Genomic DNA, 21,979 nt, shown 5'->3' with positions numbered 1-21,979 from the left:
CCCCCCCCCCCCCCCCCCCCCCCCCCCCCCATTTTCTTGTGTAAAAACGAGGCTATGCACGTGACGACAGATGTCGTTTCTTTGTCTGGTCAGTCTTTTTAAACCAAATTTAAAATGAAACAAAGCATCAAATGTAAGTACTCTGTACAGGGACGGGCCAAACAGTAAGTTTTGAGTAAGGAAATATTGCTCTTCATACCAGAAAATTCATTTTGGAAAGGAAAATCCCGTGGAGTGGGCCTTTAATAAAATCTACTTTATGTAGCCAAATGTTCACAAGCACAACGAAGCTCTGTTTTTGCTCCAAATTAAGTAGGATAAGTCCATATGACTGAAATTGTCATTTATTAATGACGAAAACTAATAAGATACAAAGTTACAAAACTGGGGAGATAATAAACATCCCCCAAACTATATAAGTGCTAAATATAAAAATAATAAAGTATGTTAATGAAATGTAACCAGGATTAATTATGAAAAATATGAGAAATCACAACAGCTATAGGAGCAAAAAGTTGGCGCAAATGAAAATAAAAGGCCGAAAACTCCTGAATAATGCACTTCTTAATGTTGTGAATTTTACGAGAAAAGTGAGGGAGAGCATTAACTGTCTCCTGAATAACTGAACTCATATGCCTCTGATTAGCAGGCCCACCAGAGGCAAAGTGGCACTGTCCAAATAGGTGCCCCCCTTAATTATGTCACACAGGTGCCGCTTGAAAGTAAATAAGTCTAAGTGTTAAAAACACCACAAGGATGAAGGCAGGTGGTAGGGGAGGGTGGAGGGTGTACAAATAACAATAAAGAAACGTAAGTAATAATACAGTGTAGCTGCTAAAACTGCGGGTAAATATATCCGCAGCTACAAAGCTGAATGACTTCTCACTGAATGCAGCTCGATGGAATTAATCTCCAAAACATCTTTCATAGAATATACTTGTGTGTGCCTTGATACACAGCAGCTAAGACATTCCTTAACCCTGGACATCTGTTAACACCTTGTCTTGGTTAACTACTTAAGGTCAAAACGTGCAGACACAAGACCCAAACAAAACGTTGATGTATTACCAAAAAGTTAATAGCACCACTAAAACAAACCATTTGCTACATAAATACAATTAATTCTCTTAATTGTAGTTTTATGTAGCCAAATGTTCACAAGCACAACGAAGCTCTGTTTTTGCTCCAAATTAAGTAGGATAAGTCCATATGACTGAAATTGTCATTTATTAATGACGAAAACTAATAAGATACAAAGTTACAAAACTGGGGAGATAATAAACATCCCCCAAACTATATAAGTGCTAAATATAAAAATAATAAAGTATGTTAATGAAATGTAACCAGGATTAATTATGAAAAATATGAGAAATCACAACAGCTATAGGAGCAAAAAGTTGGCGCAAATGAAAATAAAAGGCCATATGATGTGAGAGAAGCTCACATCCCCGCCAACCGAGGAGTGCTTGTGAAAAAAAAAAAAAATGGAATGATAAACAACATCTGACATTATATCTGAATCCTGAGTGCTACTAAAAATATATATATATATATATATATATATATATATATATATATATATATATATATATATATATATATATATATATATATATGTATCCCATGAAGAACTAGCTACAGGTGAATGAGGGATAGGAAGAGAAACTGGCAACCATGAATAAAATTAAGGGAGCCAAATAAGGCATAAGGCAGTAAAATGGTGATCCCACCCTGTATTTTTTTTTTTTTTTTTTTTTTTTGAAACATGAAACACACATAATTATAAAAACAATACCGCTATATAACTATCCTGAAAAAGCAAGGGCTTTGGATAATTACGAAGAAACATAAGAATAAGTGACCGGTGTTCCATCAATAAACTGAAATAAAGGACCTAACATATGCGTAAAAGTTCGTCGATAACAGAAGAAGGCTTGCACTTGGCAAAGGAGAGGGCGAGATGTACCTGTCGGACTCAAACAGCTGAGATAACGAAAAATTCAAAGCAAGAAATATAGGAAACGGTTCTTTAACTGTGATATGCCAAAGTGCAACAACCGCAACCCATTCATAAAGAATCACTGACAGCCAAAGACCGCCGCATAACCTATTGACCCCGAGGCATTTGTAAACAAGTGTAAGGTATCTGACGATTGTCATGATGAAGGCAGCAGGACCGATTTTCCATTAAGTAATGTGAAAAATGAAGCCACATGCCTAGGTCCGCTCTTGCTTCACTATTGAGTCGAATATAATGACGGGGGCGCCTAACACCAACAGTTAAATGAATTTAGCGGCGTAAGAAAGCCCTGCCCGGCACTACGCCTAAGCATGCAAAGTTTAAAACCCATAAGAGATGTAACTCTTTTAATTGTACCTATTCTCCTTTGAGAAAGCTAGGAAACTAAAACATAATACTTTTCCAATTTGTCCTGTGGCACACGACCTACTAGCGAATCTATTTCAACGCCGCAAGTAGTTGAACAAGTGGTCGGAATAAAGTTTTTTTTTTTTTTTTTTTTTTTTTTTTTTTTTTTTTTTTTTTTTTTTTTTTAGCCATTAATGGGAACCTTACTCCGTTTGCATAATACAAGAAAATTTTGTAAATTAACTTGACAGTTATTGGAAATGGGGGTCCAATGAAAGAAAAATCATCCAATATATAGGATATGGCCGAGGCATGAAATTTTTTTTTTTTTTTTTTTTTTTTTTTTTTTTTTTTTTTTTTTTTTTTAAACATCCATTTTAGAGCTGTGCTCAGTGATAAATATTTGGCACGAACGACTTGCACCCATTGGCAGACATGTTTCAAAATAAAAAATTCATTCCAAGAGAAACAAAGAAGATGATAAACCAAAGGGCTAAGAGCTGAAATGCGGAAAACATCTAGAATGTCAGACCTAGCTAAAAGAGCACCAGGGCCGAAATGTTGGACATGGGCGATAATCGTATAATATATTGAGTTGTACAGAAAATACTCTGGGTATATTAGAATTAACCGAGTCCAGGTGGGGATAAGAAAGGTCGCGAATAACACGGAATTTATAAGGTTCAGAGTTAGTAATAATGGGTAATGGTGAACATTTAAAATATGGAAGAGGGAGATAAAATTTGGCCAGCAATCCGCCCAGAGGATAAACCTGATTAATATAATCCAAAATCGCTTCAGGATGAGTACGGGCTGATAAATGATTATGAAATGCGTGAATGCTAGGAGTGGTGGTGCAATGAAGGCAGGAACCCTTGGAAATATATTGATGAGAAAATCACCTGATGAGGATCCTAACCTTAAGTACCAATTGTAACAGGGAATGGGTAATTGGAGTTGTTAGACAATGTTGTAGGCGGGGTCTGTAACTGGGCGTGGGATGTGGGGCAATAGATTTTAGGATGGGATCCCAGTACTGGCAACAGTGCTAAATTAGCATAGACTAAAGGTGTATTACTCCCTTTTATAAAAAGCAAAAAAAAAAGATGCCTAGACAAAAGGGACGTAAAAAAGGGGGGGGGGTATTCATGGTTGCCACTTTTAACGGTAACACGGGGATAACTTATCCCACGGGACCAGTAGTGTTGGTCGTAAGTTGCAAAAGGCGTCATCATAAAGACGCCAAGCATTAGCATAAGGAGCTTCTTAATGTTCTAATAGATAAGCCGTACGTAAGTAAGTTTACAGAATCATATAAATTTTTTGTTAGAAAATCGCTGAAAACAAAAACAAAAACAAAAAAAAAACTTCAGTCCAAAGATAAAGGGAAATCAGCGATTTTTACGAGGGCAAGTGGATCACTTCCAATTTCATCGGCTGGACCCGTGTGTTTACAGTGTCGAGAGTCTGCTGATACTGGGTACAGGGTATCTGCTGCTGAACGTTAGTCTCTTGCAGGGAGGAGTCGGGAGAAGAAGAAGCGCACGGCATTACTGTGCCGGTGTGACACGGCTTCTTTCCACCAGGAGCAGTGGATGCAGGAGCCAATCGTCGTTTGCTGGATAATGAGCGCGCATTGGAGACAACCGACATCCTGGACCGCTTACGGTACTCCACCCGGGAGGGGTCTTGGAAGGCATGGTAACATAAAAACAAAGGAAACTAAGAAGACCGAAGGCAGTTGCATTTATATATAAGACAATTCAGTAATAAAAATTTCCCGGGCCAGGTAATTCAAGTAAGTAAACGGAATAAGTAATATGAATAAAATATACACTTGTACAGAGAACATATAAACCCGGCATAAACCCAACGAATAGCCTGGGTAGATATGGCATGAGCCATATAGATATAATAAGTGCAAAAAATTAAACATCTCCTAGTCCGCCGCCAGAGAAAATCCATGCAGGCAACAGCCTCAGCTTAGCCGTGCACGTAAAAACAGGGATATCTGGAAAACCGACTAGGCAACGAACATATAGCTGGGTGACTCCCCAGAATAGGGGCATAACAGCTCCCAAAAAATTAAAACCTAGTATACCAGATACCACCAAAGGGCTCTCACTACTAGGCAAACAGTTAAAAACCTGGGAATACACCCAGAACCTAGTATACCAGATACCACCAAAGGGCTCTCACTACTAGGCAAACATACCCCGTTCACACTATGCTCAGTTATCCGGATAAATTGCGAATTAGGTCACAATTCGAATAAATGCAGTAGTGTGAACGCAAGAGGATTTTTGTAATGCGCATTTTCAAAATCCTGCAAGCGAGGTGGATTTCTAAGCGCGATCCGGATAACTTACCGGAATCGACACCTGTACAGATCTTACTGCGCATGTGTGCTGATAAGTGCGGATATCTATGAACGCTTGTTTATTACTTTAGCGATTGCACCAAACGTATTTGGAGGTCACCACTCACTACAACATGAGGAAACAAACTTATTTTGCCACCTTATACTTCTCAAGAATGCTGGAATGTCTTCTGAGTTGCATTTGTCATCACAAATTTTTGTTGGTATTTTAAGATTTCCTGTGCGGCGCATGCGCGAGTGTTCAAAACAGGAAGTTAAACCTGAAATTTTCAACATGGGATTCGGATTCGCTTAGCGAGTGTGAACGCAATACCGAATCGGATTCCTTACGAAAAATCCGAATTATAGAAATGCGCATTTTGGCAACTGTAGTGTGAATGGGGTAACAGTTAAAAACCTGGGAAATACACCCAGAACCTAGTATACCAGATACCACCAAAGGGCTCTCACTACTAGGCAAACAGTTAAAAACCTGGGAATACACCCAGAACCTAGTATACCAGATACCACAAAGGGCTCTCACTACTAGGCAAACAGTTAAAAAACCTGGGAAATACACCCAGAACCTAGTATACCAGATACCACTACAGGGTTCTCACTACTAGGCAAACAGTTAAAAACCTGGGAAGTACACCCAGAACAAAGAGCATAAAAACTCCAAAAATGCATATCGCCTAGTCGACCAGAAACCCCTAATAATACTCCACCTGGTAATGCGGACACGGAGACAATCGGAAATAGGATATAAATAGATTACGGCATGTCAATGACAGCCAGGAAATAGGAAATATGAAAACTGCAAAAACACCTGGCCCGATAGGAATATAAACATAAATAAAATAGATGCACACAAAAGAAAAAAAAAAAATCAAAAATAACATGATGAGTGACACCTAAACAAAATAGGTAACAACTGTAGTTGCATAACACAACAATTATAAATGTATTGATAAGAACACGTGAAAAAAGGGGGGGGGAATGAAAACAAATACTAGCCTGTGTGTGATCCAAAACTTGAAGTCATCCCGTAAAAGGAAACAGCCGTCGCCGAAACTTGAATATCTAATACTGGTGACTGGAGAAAAGTGAATATTGTCCAAATAAAATAAAGTCACCAAGTAACAAATAACCGTCAACAGCCGTCGCTGAATCTTGAAAACCAAAACTGGTGGCTGGGGAAAACTGAATAATCCAAAGAAAATAGTCACCAAGTAACAAATAGTCATCCCCAAATCTTGAACCACAAAAGTGATGACTGGTAACCAGTGTACAAATAACAATAAAGAAACGTAAGTAATAATACAGTGTAGCTGCTAAAACTGCGGGTAAATATATCCGCAGCTACAAAGCTGAATGACTTCTCACTGAATGCAGCTCGATGGAATTAATCTCCAAAACATCTTTCATAGAATATACTTGTGTGTGCCTTGATACACAGCAGCTAAGACATTCCTTAACCCTGGACATCTGTTAACACCTTGTCTTGGTTAACTACTTAAGGTCAAAACGTGCAGACACAAGACCCAAACAAAACGTTGATGTATTACCAAAAAGTTAATAGCACCACTAAAACAAACCATTTGCTACATAAATACAATTAATTCTCTTAATTGTAGTTTTCTGCAAGATACCTATCTAAATGTTACTTAACTCGGCTTAAGTCCGTGCAGTTTTGCAACAGCTACTGTTGATTTGCCTCAGGCTGATAGCAGCTTATCTCGGTTACAATATCCGTACGTGGGTGATATCATAATTAACCTGTCTGCTAGTAATCTCGCTTGAATAAACCATCATTAACTAACTAACTAAAACTAAGGCTCTTGGCGCTGCCCAATGTTCCAAAATATGGACAGAAAAATCACACAGTTTCTGATTGGCAATTCTCTATAAACAATTACACGCTCTCTTCTTTTGTTCTCTTTCTATATCGACATACACTGGCCCAACCCTCTACCAGGGCCACATAGGGTTTTTTCAGTAAATATTCACTTATATTTATCTGATTATTCACTGGCTGTGCACGTTTCTTCTCTGCCAGATGAAGGTTTTTCCGCAACAACGGAACACGCCCCAGTTTCACAAAACAACTGAAGTCTGTTCTCTGTCTAAGTTGGCTAGGATTTCCATGAGAGTGCTGTCAAACTGTTCGTAATAGGTAAGACGTACAGGTACGCATGTGACAATGTAACGTTGGTAATTAAGTTTTTAACCAGGGAACCTGACCGAAGTTTTTTTGTGAAACACTGACCAGGTCTCTGGCGTGACCTCTGGTTAACAGTAATGGTGAAGTGTAAAGTGAACCTAGGTATCTTTGCCTGAATACAAAACTTATACAAAAAATACCTAAAACTATCTTAACCTTCGTAACATATTACTATAAGTGTGTGTGTGTGTGTGTGTGTGTGTGTGTGTGTGTCCAGCATACTTCACGATTACATTATTCAATTAACAATATATATTTAAAATATAACATTCCAAATCAACAATAATTCAAACCAACAATTATATATATATAATTTAAAATAAGTACAGACTTAAAAGAAATAATATCACAATAATTGACTAAACAATAATTACCCACCCAAAAACCATTTGTTATACAATAGCTTCCTGTTGATCATTTCCCCATTTCATACCATTTTTAATAATAAATTTAGCAAAAAAAAAAAAAGGGAATGATACTCGCCTTTAACTTTTTGTTCATTTCAAAGCATGCAAAGTCATCTTCCAAGATCTTGTCAACAAACCGACCGGTTTTAACAAGTAGTGGTAGTACTTCGGCTATGAACTGAGCATAGATTGACCTTTATGTCGGCTTCAAATTACATCTAACATATTTTTCTAAGTTTCTTTATATTTCCTGTAGACCATTAATTTGGCCTTCAGTCTGAATCGTGGGATATTCACCTGATGTTCTACATAGGCCCTATGTATTAAATAAAAAATGCCAAGATTTGGTATCACCATATCTGCAACCATTTGATATTTTATTTGTGTCAGTTTATTGCCGCTTTTTTATAACTATAAGTCCAATTGGCTGTTGTGATCGTCCAAATCTCCAAAGATCTTCTAAGACTGAAAGTGCTATATCGTGGGGCCATGCGTTCAGCCATGTGTGACGTGGCGCCGCTTTATTGGCCCATCCATTTGTCCTCTTTTTCCAACGTTTTTTTTAAACGTGGCAACGAACGTCTTTGCATGACGCCACTTTTCTGTCCACGTGAAATTAATAACATTTGGTTGTTCTTATCCATGGGTTGAAAGCAGAGTTACTTACATCTGCCGCACTTGGTCAAATCAAGGAGTTATAGGCCTAACTCCTTGGTCAAATGTAGACATCTTCTATCAGATGTCGACATTAAAGTCTGTCACTGGAACTGAGTGTCACCCTACATATGTAGACACGCGCACCAAATTTGTGTCACGCCATCATTTCCTCGGAAGGCGATTTGTTTCTTGAACCGTCACTGCCTTGAAGGCAGCTGTGGTCTGTCACCAACAAACGTCAGAACAGTTATGACGGTCACCAGGCACGATCATGTTTATATCTGTGCCCGTTACCACGGGGACTTGGTAAAATAGGGATGGCAGATGTTTGAAGGTGGCTCAAGGTTTCAATAGGGAAGATAAAAATATCAACCACATAAGTCACATACCGTGTATAAAAAGGGCACTTCAATAGAAAGTGTCTGTATCTGTTACGGTATATCGAGACCACTGCAGTCTTAAGCGTTCTGTGGTGTCACAGCATCAACAGAACGATTCAGTATAGGTCCTTCTAGCTGGGCACATATCCCTGGTGCTTGAATGAATAAATTCTCTTCTGTACATTACAGTTCAGTTAGGCCCATGGCGCTGTAACAAGTGTCTTTTCTCATATCTTAGTCTATGTATAATTACGTTCCTTTTTTCTAGAATAAACTTTGTTGGTGCTATTTTCACTGACACCAACTTCACAAAACGTTACAATGATTAAATGAATATCTCCACATTACAACAATTATGCACCAAAAGTATGGCTCACGTCTGGTGGATAAAAATGCACCAAACTTACGATACTGGTATATCATGTATAATTCAATGTAATGCATGCTATCATCTTTGGCTCTGAAAAGTTTAAGCCACTTGATTTTGTACATTATATTATGTAGTGCTCAATAAAAATTCCTAGTTCAAAAATACTTTCTGAAACACTCATAAAAGAGCGTCATTTGTAATCTCCATCAAAAGATCATAAATTACTGGCTTGCGCCTCTCATTTCTCTCTTTTATTCATCCAACAACATAAGCTAATTTTTATCTAAGAGCTTACGCATTTTATTAATATTGAGCGATTTACATTTATACGTTTGATCAAATATATTTACCAAATAAAAATAACACAATTAAATCCATTATAGCTAAAGATTAAATATTAAACTACTCTAAGTAAACTTAACTACTTGTTTGTGTAAATATTTTTAAAATATCGCAATATTCTATCATCAACGTTAAAATTCATTTTATAAACGTCATAATATATATTTATTGCAACTATGATATGTATGCAAATATAAACTTCATCAAAATATATATAATAATAACGATTGAAACACTAAACCTAATAAAACACCGACATCTAGTTCTTTATCCATCGTTTCTAATTACAGACAAATAATGCATCTTAGTACACCTTTGGTTCCGACTGTCAGCGTACTTCACAAATATATTATTCACTAAATAATGTGTATTCTATATTTATACTAACTGAAATAAACAAGAGTTCTCATACACAATATTTATTGTGAACAATATATCTCATTAGGAAGCAGATCGATGATCATCATAATTATAATACTTGTTTAATTAAATTAAAATGAACGATCTTCTTTCTTTAAGGATAATAAACATGAATTTTCAATAGTAAAATAGCCGTTCATTGCCGCATTTTTAATGCGAGTAGCGTTGTGCGATGTCATAATACTAACAGCGAGCAAAATCTACACTGTAACTGTACAAAGGCCTCATGAAAACGGATTTCGCGTCCTCTTTTTTTTCTTTTTTGTTTTCTTTGAAGTTCAGTGCCCACTTCAAAATTGTATTCAAAGAAGTTGCCCAAATTCAATCTTTGAATTTCGTTCCGCCAGACAAACAACTATTGTTACGACTTCAGATTCAAAGTTTTCTTGCTCAATGTTTTATTTTTTACTGTATAATGTGGTCGTTAACAGTTATTGAAATATTCAAATTAGGGTCTACATTTTGCGTATTTTCAATTTAATTCAAATGACTCGCTTTCTTTCACTTCAATTTCCTGTATAAAGATTTAAAAATTAGTAGGGTTATGTCCTATTTTCAATATTGGTGCGTTAATTCGCATCTGCCTTTCTCTTGATTAAGGCATTCATCAGAAAGCGTCTTTAAACTTTTAGCTCAAATTAAGAGTGTTTGTCTCAGCTGGGAGTATGCATCAGCAGCAACACATTGATTTTAGAGTGCATCGAAACGTTCTACCGAACAATCCATAAATGAAAAAATTCACAGAAGAGTTTAGCGCTCCTAAGAGACTAAGCAATTGGAAATAAAACAGCATGTTCTGTACAACATTCTGTGGCAATATATCAGGATAGAACCCAATAATTAAAGAACAACAATACACTAGATTGATTACCAGTGAAGAGATGGCGATCAAAATAGCAATTTTTGTCATTTCTTTGTGAATGGATAATTTTTGCACGGAAAGCCCTTCACGGCGTTTAGATATTTCACGCAGTTTGCGTATTATTCGCACATTGCATTTCGTTATGATTAAAAAAGGGTAAAAAAAATAAAAAAGAAAGTGAAAAGCAAGCCAGTAGAACTTATGCTCGGGAAAACGGACAACGGGTGGTTTCAAGCAAAATGGATAGGTCTTGTTCAACGAACACGACTGAAATCCAACTGAAACAACGAAGAAATACTTCGGTATTACGCTAATGAAAGAGCCAATAACGACGACTACTACCCACCCCACCCACAACTTCAATGGCGGGGTATTCATGAGCTCTGAAACTGACGAGCAAATCAGACGGTAGCGGTCGACGGTAACAAGAACGCACATCCAAATCGGTATAAGAACCAGCCAGTTGTTGAGCGACCAAATCACTCGTGAATGTTTGGCAATAAAGGGAAGGGTCCCTGGTATTAGCTCAATGTAGGAGAATATGGACGGGATGCTGCCAAGAAAAGTATGCGAAAGGAGATACAAATTATCAGCAACTGCCAAGCAACTGAGCAAAAAAGTCGATGAATTTTTGACCTTAAAATTTCGATACACGACAAAAGATGTCGTGTTCAGAATGAGACCAACCAAAGCTATGAAGAAAGCCAAAACTCCACCAACAAAATTAACAAGCACTTTGGAATCTACATTTTCATCCAATCCGACCTCTACTCCAGTATTATTTGAACTGATGTTTGATAAATCTACCGTCGGCTCAGTCTCATTCATATTAAACCTGTCCTGCTTACCTCTGTGCCTCAGCTAACCCCAGGTGTTCACACATGTACAAGAAGCAACTAAACTAAATTTGAAACCATCATGCTTATATGTACGTCCATACAACGTCTTCATTATTTACTGTACGTCTTAGGTGTCGTCTAGCAATCTTGTCAAACCGTCATTTTGGCTTTGCTAGGGGAAATTATTATGCGCTACATAATGCCGTCATGGTGTTATTTCACAGAATTTATTCTTCTCAAAAAGCGCCTTACTGCTTATATAATTTATATTGCTGACGTTAATTGTAACAGAGATCTAGAAGAATAAAAGCTTTGTGAGACCATTATAATTATGGAAATTTTATACACACAAGCACAGGTGCTCGTCTCAGACAAAAAGTTTCAAGTTTCAACAATGATGATGCTAAGTATTTCCAAGAAAAGAAAATAACCCATGATTAGTTTATGTAAAATAATCCACATTAGATTGATCTTCTCGCTTCTAACAACACAAAAACAAGAAAGAGAATGCTAAGAACAACTTTTAAACAAACAAATGCAAACTAGCTCTTATCTGGAGCAAGAATGAAGTACGTTAAAAAATTCTTGCTAAAAAATACTTGGCTTTAGTCTGATATTACATGTACGTGTACATCCCTTATTCTATCACACAGCTAGGAGAAATCTTTTCAACAAAGTTGTAAAATAGATAAATAAATGAAATGAAATAAGAAAGATTCATTTGGACTTACCTCACAAGTTTATTACAGACTTGACATTTAATATGATATATTATTTTTCGAAATCATTTTTCATCAGTTTTTTCCTATGTTACTGACTGATAAATGAACATAAGGATTAAAACCGTGCTTCAATATCAATAAAGAAAGCCATGCTGTTTCACTGTTCTACCCAGAAACGGTCATGATCCCCAATTCATTAGAGAAACAGGCGACGATGTTTTGCTGTTTACAGTGGCTTTCTTAGAGGTCGTCTAGTATTCTAACCTGGTAAAACCAGTTTGGTGTTGATTAAGGGCCTTGAAAAACGCGTTCTGGTGGCAATTTGCGCCTCATTCTGAAAGGACTGGGTGTTTTTTTCTTTAGTTGCAGCAGCATATCTGGAGGGGCCGTCAGTCCTGTACGCGGTAAGGTTTCGATACATTGGGAGTGGCCTGTGAAGGTACATCAGTCTGGGCATAACTCTATAATACTGTGCGGACCTTTCCGTGCACTGAGAATAAAATGGGAGTCATTTGACTCTCTTGTCAGAGTCCAGCACCCCTTGACCCTCATGGAGTTAATTTGACTCCTATATAAGACGTTATCTATGGTTTAAATACTTGTTTCATGTAAATAAGAGGTTTTGAATGATACTGTATTTTACAAGAAGTGAAAAAAAGTTTTTAAAAAATCCCCAATACATTGAGAATTACCTATGGTAATTGTGGGCCATTTTTGATTTTTAATTTTTTCCCATGCAGGGATTTTGCGTAACTTTTCCTGTAGTACTTTGGGGACCTCAATAAAATGTATAGTGAAAAAGATAATTCTGTTGCAATATGTCCAGGTTCACCCCAAAATGGCATATCTAACCTGTAAAAGAGAGCTTGTAAACTTTGTCATGAAATCAGTTTCCTCATGTCACGTCTTATTGTATGTCCAAGGCTGCATTAAACCAATACACCAGATGTGCTGCCCTGGGCATACCATACATATGATGCCTTATTTCTCACAATTTGAAAAGCATTGCAAAACCACCTTTGCCTTGGGACGACCTGGGACAGTGGATGAAGTGGCCAAATGCATGTTTTCTGGCTTACGACGACTCCTCGTTCATAACTGCTGCCACTTTATCTGCGGATGGCGCAAGATAATACAAGATAAAAAAAATGACTAATAAAAAACTGGACCTTTTGTTTTATTTATTTGTTTATCTGCTAAATTATATTAATATATTTTTCTTTAGGGGACTGATTTTACCAAGAAAACATTATAACATTTTTGTTCGCTTGGGATGGCTTAAATAATAAAAACGTACCCAAATTTTATGGGCGAGATTTCCGTGGCATATATATATATATATATATATATATATATATATATATATATATATATATATATATATATATATATATATGCATTGACCTTAAGTTAACGTTAGGTCTATTCTTTAAAAAAAGCTACTAAGGCAATTTCTGACGTTTTCATTTTTTTCCTTCTCTAAGTCTAGGATAAATGATCAGTTCGTCTTTGGATGTTTTCATCTTCAAAACATTTTATTAAAATACAAAAGAAAATATACCACAAAACAGTATCTGTACATTTCACTCACGAGCTTCTCTCATGTATCACTATGGTTGGTTGATGAATATTGATAGGGGAGACCGGGGCTAGTTGGACCCCGGGGTAAGTTGGCCCCCCGTCAATTTATGAAAAAGTAACTACGAGGTAAAAAAATTGGCCACATACTCTTGTAAAGTGACCGTAGCCTACAATGCTAAGGAAGTGTCGGCCGTTAAAAAGTTTTACTTAAGCGGTGAGTCGAAATAAACGATTTTTGCACCTAAAAGTAATTTTGTTTAAGAGATTTAAAAATCTATTTTCATAGGCTATTGATCGAATATAAGATATGTTTAGGGCATCAAACTGAAGCTCATTGTTTCAAGTTTCACAGAGATGTATCATCGTTGCTCATTCTAGCACCATAAATGGCTACCATCCTTTAAAATAAATAATGTGCACCCGGGGCTAGTTGGCCCCCTTTACTCGGGGCAAGTTGGACCCTCATATTACCCACAAACCTTTGCGCGCAACGCTGTTTGAAATAAACAAGTTGGTGAAATAGACAAAGCTTGCCGGTGTCTATTACCGTCTGATTGATTTTTTAAAATTTTCTCTCTGGTGTCTTTTTGAAAATTTATATTAGAAATATTCTGTTGATTGTAAGTATTAAAAAGCAAATCCATTGGACTTTCCGTAGAAAAACATTTATTTTGCCTTAATTCATTGTAAGGGGATTCCCTTTGTATTTATAGTGTTATATGTGGCCCCAAGGGGATTTTCCACCCCTCCCTAGCTAGAGACCATTGTTGAAACAAACTCAATGGTTTAAAACTGAATATGTTACTTTCTTTTAAAAAGAAATTTTATTATTCGTTTTCATTCATTAAAAACCTTCTTTATACCATTATGTATAAAACAAAACACATTTTATTGATAGATATTTTGATGCTTGCAACACATACCCCCCAACAACGTGACGTACGGAAACCTCAATAAATCTGCCTCATTTGAACTGTTTATTCATCAAAGATTCTCAAAAATCAATTAAATAAATTAAAAAATTATAAAAATGTATTTCAAGGCGTTTACATGGGATATATACTTCATTTTCGTATAGGGGGGCCAACTTGCCCCGACCCTGGGGCCAACTTGCCCCATGGCGGGGCAAGTTGGCCCCCCTGACGTTAACTGCGTTTTTTGTCAAATTGTGAGCCACCTGGCATTATATTTGAAAAATAATGACGTTGCATACGTAGCTTAGTTCATGGGGCTTACAGTACTTTGAAACCGGTTTTGTTACTCTAACCCACTCCTAGTTGGCTCTACAAGGCCAAAAGTGTCTCACTGGGCCAACTAGCCCCGGTCTCCCCTACTTTCTTTCTCCTGACATAATAAACAAAATCAAAATCTGCGATTGGAAGTCCTGTCCAATTTACTAGTATGTGTCCAGGCTACCACAACCAACGCAATGAGCTCGCGGGGTCCGCCATATAGATAAACGTCCCAATAAAATATTCGTCCCGATAGATACGTCTCTATACGTACACGTCTCAATAGATTTACGTCTCGTTAAATTTACGTTCCGATAGATCCACCAACAGTTTCCTATAAACCTATCTTTAGATCCAGGTACCGCTAGATCCATCTATCTGACATCGTAATTAATCGGCTAAAATGCCGATATTAACTTGAGATACAGGTATGAGGCTTTCGAGAGATAGTCTGGATGCGAGTACTGACCCACTCAGTGAGATGACTTAATTACAACCTGATATTTATTTATTTATATATTTATTAGGTGTTCAAACAAGATATAGGCCTACATGTACGTTCGCGTCTACACGTCTTTACTATCGTTTACTATCATTTACTCCATTCCGCAATGTACGCACGTAACTTCATCAATGTAAACTACTTGGACATAAAAACGACACAAATTCGTTATTATGTCCAAGATGTAAGTAACTTCTATATATATACAGCCGATTTTTGCCTGCAAACTTTGGGTATGTTTGTCAACCATACAGTAATGGTTTCTATCAAGTAGGCCTATACAAGACAGTTATCAGGCAGAATCATTCATGAAATGCCCAAATAAATCATACACAGTATAAAATAAGAAGAGTTTACTTGTAAAACTCTTAACATTATTTCATCAACTTTTGCCGAGTTCTTAATTGACGGGTGTGGTGTGTGTGTGTGTGTGTTTTCTTGGATTAATCGCTATAAAAAAATATATAATCTTAGGTTCCTGTCAGAAGCCTTCGTAATCAAAACTAAATGAATGTAACATGAGAATAACAAAACATCTAGTGAAATCATAAATTTCTGTCAGATAATGCATTAGTAGGCCTAATGTAAATTACCCGAGTATTGCGTAAAAACGATCTATAGTAGAATAATAAATTGCTGAAAGGATTAATATGTGTACTCTCGTTTTAAACAGTGCATTTTATGTACTGAGTAGTATACCAACCATTTTGAGCAATAGTGTACCTGTAATGGATCTATCGGTATTTGGATCTAAAAATACGTGGATCTATAGGTATGCGGATTTAAAGGACGTGGGTTTATGAGGACGTCGTATCTATAGGAACGCAAATTTATAGGACGGTGGTAAAAAATCGGATCTATCGGTATTTAAATCTAAAAAGACGTTTTTTCAGTTTTCCCTTTATGTATCTATCGGTAACGGGAATATAGGGACGTGTAATATTTTGGGACTAAATTTTATCCGTACGTACCCGAGCTCGCACCTGTTCAATTCTATCCTTTCTTGATAACCCCTCCAGGGTATTGCCACTGTAGTCCATGGCTTTGTCAACAGAACTGTTATCGGTATCGGAACCTATAAGTTCTAATAGTGGTGTTGTAGTCTTCCTAAAATGGCATCCCTTAAGGATAAGGTCGCACTGATCACAGGTAAATATAAAAATGTTTCAAAGACTTAAAACACTTAAAATTGTCTGCAACTTACCTAAAATGCATTCAAGAGCGCGTGTTACGCGCATGCTGTGTTCCAATCGCTCGACCAAGGTCGGCAGGCATGACCCGTAAACGTGCAGATCAACTGCATCTAAACGACCACCGCGTATGCTGCAGATCAACCTGCGTGGATCATCACGATGATGGCTATGTTGATATCATTTCTAAGGCTGTTAATGATATTTTGGTGTTATCACAATTGGTTTTTGGTATAGTAATAGTTTATTCAGTAAAATCGTAACCCAAAGGTTGAAGTTGTACAATGTTAAAAGAAAATTAAACTAAATATATTTAGGTAAGAGTTTAAAACTAAAGACTAGAATACGTGTACATTTGCCATGTGATCCCCGTACGGTGCACGAATACTGCCCGTAAATCCCGTAAAGGGACTTAAAATAGCCTATATATATATATATATTTAAAAAACATCAATAGTAAACAGCCAGTAAGTGATGTATTGGATTTAACACAAAGAAGTTCAGAGGGAAAGCTGATCTAAACTTTTAGAACCAAATTTTGGTGCATTTTGACCCAACATAAATCAGTAGAAGTACACTATATTGTTAATCGTGCCTGTTTCAATAGAGGAAAGAAATGGCCACTGTTTAAAGACAAACAATGGGCGATAGACAATCAATTATAAAGCAAACAATCTCGACATTTCATCAATTTCCTCTTTACCCCTTATACTGTTGAAGTTATTTACGACAACCGCTATCAAATTGTAATAAATTAAAGTTTGGCCGTTTCCAGGGGCTAGTTCAGGTATCGGTCAAGGTACAGCCATCCACATGGCAAGCCTGGGCTGTAAGCTGACCATAAGTGGACGAAAGATGGACAACTTGCAGAAAACAGCTCAGATGTGTGAAGAACAGGGTTTGGCTAAGGAGAAGGTTTGATAACACAGAAATAACAGTGATTCAACCACGAAGTCTGGCAATACTTAGAAATTTAATCATTTATTGCCTGAAATGTCGCAAATGTTAACTAAGAACAGAGGACTGAATGCTATATACAAATTTTGACAAATGCTTTTGTATATAACCTCAACATCTGCAAATGGCATGTGGCACAATTTTAGGCCATTTTGGGTGAAAGCAGATGTGTGTAATATATATTTTGAGATTTGGACCTTTAAATGTGTTTTAACTGGTTTTCACATAAAAATAATGATTTTGAAAAATTGCCATGGTTGCTTTGTCTGGTTCCCAAGTTTCTGTTGAACAGCTGAAACTTGTTATACTCGTAGATACTGTACTTAAGTACATGCTCCAACATCATCAACCACGTTACTTTTTATTTATCATATTGCGGGTTCCACAAATGGAAGTGGAAAAGTAAAAATATAACTTTTTTTGTTTTCAGATCCAGATAGTCGGAGGAGATGTTACTGATAATGCAACAATGAGAGAGCTGGTGGAGAAAACAATTGATTATTTTGGACAGCTGGACGTACTGGTAAATAAAGGCAGTGACCTAGCCTAGTCTTAGTGGTAGCGTGTAGTGCGAATGGGTTGTACCATGGACATAATAAGAGAGGTCCAAGGTTGTACTGAAAGGTCGTCTTTGGTTTACACATGTACAAGTTAACAAATGAAGCTGCCAAATAAAAAGCGTTATTTATAAACGTTATGACGTTATTTATGGTTAAATTACTTGTCTCGCGTATATTAGATAAATCTGGGTTAAATGCGCATTTTAATAAGTTTTGAAAGATATTTTAATTGGAAAATTTGTTAATATTTTACAAAAAGTGAAATAAGTAAAAAATCTTTCCCAGTACATTGCTCTGTTTTATGATTAGGTGAACTGTGCAGGTATTGTGATCTACGACACCTGTGAGAGTATCAAGATGGAAGACTACGACAACCTAATGAATATCAACTGCAGATCGGTAGTATATCTGAGTAATTTAGCGATACCCAATCTTATTAAAACTAAAGGTAAGTTGACTGGTTAAACAGTTCTAGATTTGTTCAGATACGTGAAATGCGGGAACATCTATTTCTATGCTCTAAACTGATCATCCTTATCTTTTAGAATACAATTTAATAAACCGAAAATGCATGTTATATTCTTTGAGAATAGTGACTTTAGTACACCTGTTTAAGTATATATATAATATAGAAGATGAAATGTGAAGATGAAAAAGTAGAATTAGATACATTTATACTTACATCATTTTTTAAATTTACTATATCTTTCTGGATAGAGTAATGGTTGAAATACTGTAAAAACTGTTAATCTTTACAAAAAATATAAATATAATTTTCAAAGTTAGATATTCTTAAGATATGCATAGTTCTGTTTGACATTAGGGTTAATACGTGATTGTGCATAAAAAGTTGATTCTTAATTCAATTTCTAGGGTGTATTGTGAATGTATCCAGCGTAGGCGGATTGAGATCAGTAAGACAAAAATATAATTACCACAATTAGTAGGAAAAACCATCACTTTCATTTTCAAGCTACAGAAAATGTTCACACATAACTAGCTATCTGTGGTCTATTGTAATTTTTATTGACTATAATCAAAGACAAAAAAAGTTTAATTGACGTGATAACACATTTTGTTTTAAGAAAATTAACAGAAATATGAAGAAAAATGTATGTATGACAAATATAAAAATTATTTCTCACCTCAGTTCCCTTTCTGTCACTATATAGTTTAAATGTGGTGTCTTACCTTCAGTTTCCTCAGGTCACGTCTTACTGTATGTCCAAGGCTGCACTAGACCAATACACCAGGTGTGCTGCCCTGGGTAAGTACCTGATAATGTACGGCCCACAAGCCCACTATATACAATATCATAAAGATATACACCATGCTAGCATTAGCTTGTTATTGTGCACTCAATATATCACTGAGATTACATTTTTATCATTTTTTCAGAGCTTGCACCTAAACAAGTGCGAGTAAATGCTGTAAAGTAAGTCCATTTATTATTTTCTGCTTGTAATAAACACAGACAACTTAATCTTACTATTTCTTTCATTTAACTAAATTTAAAGTAATAAGATTTCCCACAGCTTTGTAAAACAGAGGTTTCTTATTTTCAGTCCTGGTCTCATTGTGACAGAGATTCACAGAAGCGCAGGAATGAGCGAAGAACAGTTTTCACAGGTAATTTTGTATAATAAAATGACTAGTTATTATGAAATTTAAAAAAATTAGATGCAGTTCCAAGGACATCATTAAAGATGTCTCTATGAACAGTTTTGATGCTCCATGAATATTCACACATCATATTTAACATTTTAATTTGCATAAGAGCTAGGCACAATTTATTAACTTCAATTCTTGAGTAATACCCCCTTGACACTGGACGGCGTCCTTTCTGCGTCCTTTCTGCGACCATGAAATTTGGCATTGCTGTGGTCATAATAAGGAGGCACGAACATTGATTTTGTATCAGAATGAATGCTCAATGATCGGCCAGTTGTCGGCACGTAAAGTATTATAATTTTTTAACTCTCAAATGGGGCCGTACTGCTGGACGCAGAAAGGACGCCATCCAGTGTAAAGGGGGCTTAACTTATTACCCTTTCCCTGCCTTTAATATTTTGTACTGTTTAAAATTTTGTACAGAAAACTTAAATTCATCGTGTAAGCTTCTTTTTTCAGTTGCTTCATGATACCAAATCCAGCCATGCCTTAGGACGACCTGGGACAGTGGATGAAGTGGCCAAATGCATAAGTTTTCTGGCATCTGATGATTCCTCGTTTATAACTGGTGCTACTTTATCTGTGGATGGTGGTAAAAATGTCATGTGCCCAAGATAGCAAGTCATCTCGACTAGAACGTGTCAGTATGTGGATTCCTCAGCTGCATAAGTAACTATTAAACTTGTTTCCATGTAAATAACAAGAGCATTCGTATAGACCCCCACATATACAAAATAAGGAACACAGCCACCAGTCTTGTGCTTGACAAGCTGTAACAAGGCAGCAAAGCTGTCAAATGTACAGACAAAGAACAGAAAATAAAGATGCAAATAAGTGAAAAATTAAATTTTCACAAAAAACTGTTAAATTGCCAGAAAAATTTACCAAACAGACTGCATTGCCTATTGAAGCTGTATTTAAGTGCCATGTTTCTTTCCTATAAGTTTCAGAACAGTAAGTGACATGATTTCCCTTAAATGGTCATCATAGGAGCAGTGCCCAAAATAGGGGTTTCTTCAAATTTTGATACAACATTAAATAATGTTTAACAGCATAATGACAATCAAATGTTATTAATAAAATATTAGTAACATGGACATTCAGAAAATGTGACAAGCAAAAGTCTTCAAGATCATGGAACTTTAAAAGTCACACCTTGAAAATGCCAATATGTGAAAAATTAAATTTTCACAAAAAACTGTTTAACTGCCCAAAAAAAAAAAAAAAAAAAAAAAAAAAAAAAAAAAAAAAACCAAACAGACTGCATTGCCTACTGAAGCTGTATTTTAGTCCCATGTTTCTTTCCTGTAAGTTTGAGAACAGTACGTGACATGATTTTCCTTAAATGGTCATCATGGAAGCAGTGCCCAAAATAGGGGTTTCTTCAAATTTTGATGCAATATTACATAATGTTTAACAGCTTAATGACCATCAATTTTTAATTATAAAATATTTGTATCACAGATATTCAGAAAATGTGACTAGCAAAGGTCTTCAGGCCCATGGAACTTCAAAGTCACGCCTTGATAATGCCAAAATGTAAACAAGACAGCACTGTTCTGAAATGGGTTTATTTCCATTTTTAACACTTTTTTAACATAAAACAAAATAAACATTTTACTGCCATTTTTATATGACCAACTAAGAAAATTGATGAGATGGGAAAAGTATCAATAGAACAGTGTTAAATGTCCAATTTCCTCCATTCTGAGATTCTGAACATAGTGGATGATTGAATCTGACAAACTGCAATGATATGAGTTTATTTCTATTTTTGACACTTTATTACACAATACATGATAACAAGTTTACCATGTTTTTTACATAATCAACTAACAATGTTGTAAAGATGCAGGAAATATCAAACAAACACTTTTAGGCATCTTATTAGTTAAATAATGAGACTGTTAACATGCTTAAGAATTGAATCTGAGGAAATGTGAAAAAAACAGTATAACTTCTAAAATAATGGCCCGATTATGCTGATTTTCGAACTCAACCTGCGTTTTAGTAAGATTGACCATTCCTGTGAGTATAATTACAATTGGCCAATCCGTTTTTCTTATATTGTGTTATCAGTGTTGCATTTATATTGAAAATAGTGAAAAAACCGCATAAATTCCCTCAAAATAGCCCAATCATGCTGATTTTCAAACTTGACCTGCGTATTATGAATATTCATCAGTTCTGTAAGTTTCAAGTCAAAAGGTAAAATGGTTTTCCACTTATGGTGTTATCGGTGCTGCATATATGCTGAAAAAAGTGAAAAAACAGCATAAATTACCTAAAAGTGACCCGATCATGCTGATTTTCGAACTTGACCTGCGTATTATGAA

At 36.1% G+C, this 21,979-nt stretch overlaps 1 protein-coding gene and 1 long non-coding RNA gene across 2 annotated transcripts; one reads left to right on the top strand and one right to left on the bottom strand.

The window, feature by feature from the left end:
- Positions 1–328: 328 nt before the first annotated feature.
- Positions 329–11,470, bottom strand: LOC147764894 (uncharacterized). The gene is made up of 2 exons (XR_015331852.1): positions 5,146–11,470; positions 329–4,515 (listed from the first exon to the last, which is right to left on the bottom strand). It is a non-coding gene; the product is annotated as an uncharacterized LOC147764894 (long non-coding RNA).
- Positions 11,471–16,268: 4,798 nt separating this feature from the next.
- On the top strand, positions 16,269–20,775 carry LOC106151857 (uncharacterized). Its single transcript, XM_013525283.2, has 9 exons — positions 16,269–16,414; positions 17,231–17,370; positions 17,843–17,935; positions 18,282–18,420; positions 18,846–18,886; positions 19,170–19,239; positions 19,371–19,407; positions 19,538–19,601; positions 20,103–20,775. The coding sequence occupies exons 1-9, from the start codon at positions 16,378–16,380 to the stop codon at positions 20,259–20,261; spliced, it is 780 nt and encodes a 259-aa protein (XP_013380737.2). The 5' UTR covers positions 16,269–16,377; the 3' UTR covers positions 20,262–20,775.
- The last annotated feature ends 1,204 nt before the right edge of the window (positions 20,776–21,979 follow it).

This window comes from Lingula anatina, chromosome 1 (genome assembly GCF_051362555.1).
Source record: "Lingula anatina isolate TDL-2025a chromosome 1, LinAna3.0, whole genome shotgun sequence".
Taxonomy (NCBI): Eukaryota; Metazoa; Brachiopoda; class Lingulata; order Lingulida; family Lingulidae; genus Lingula; species Lingula anatina.
This window is presented reverse-complemented; position numbering and strand designations above follow the sequence as displayed.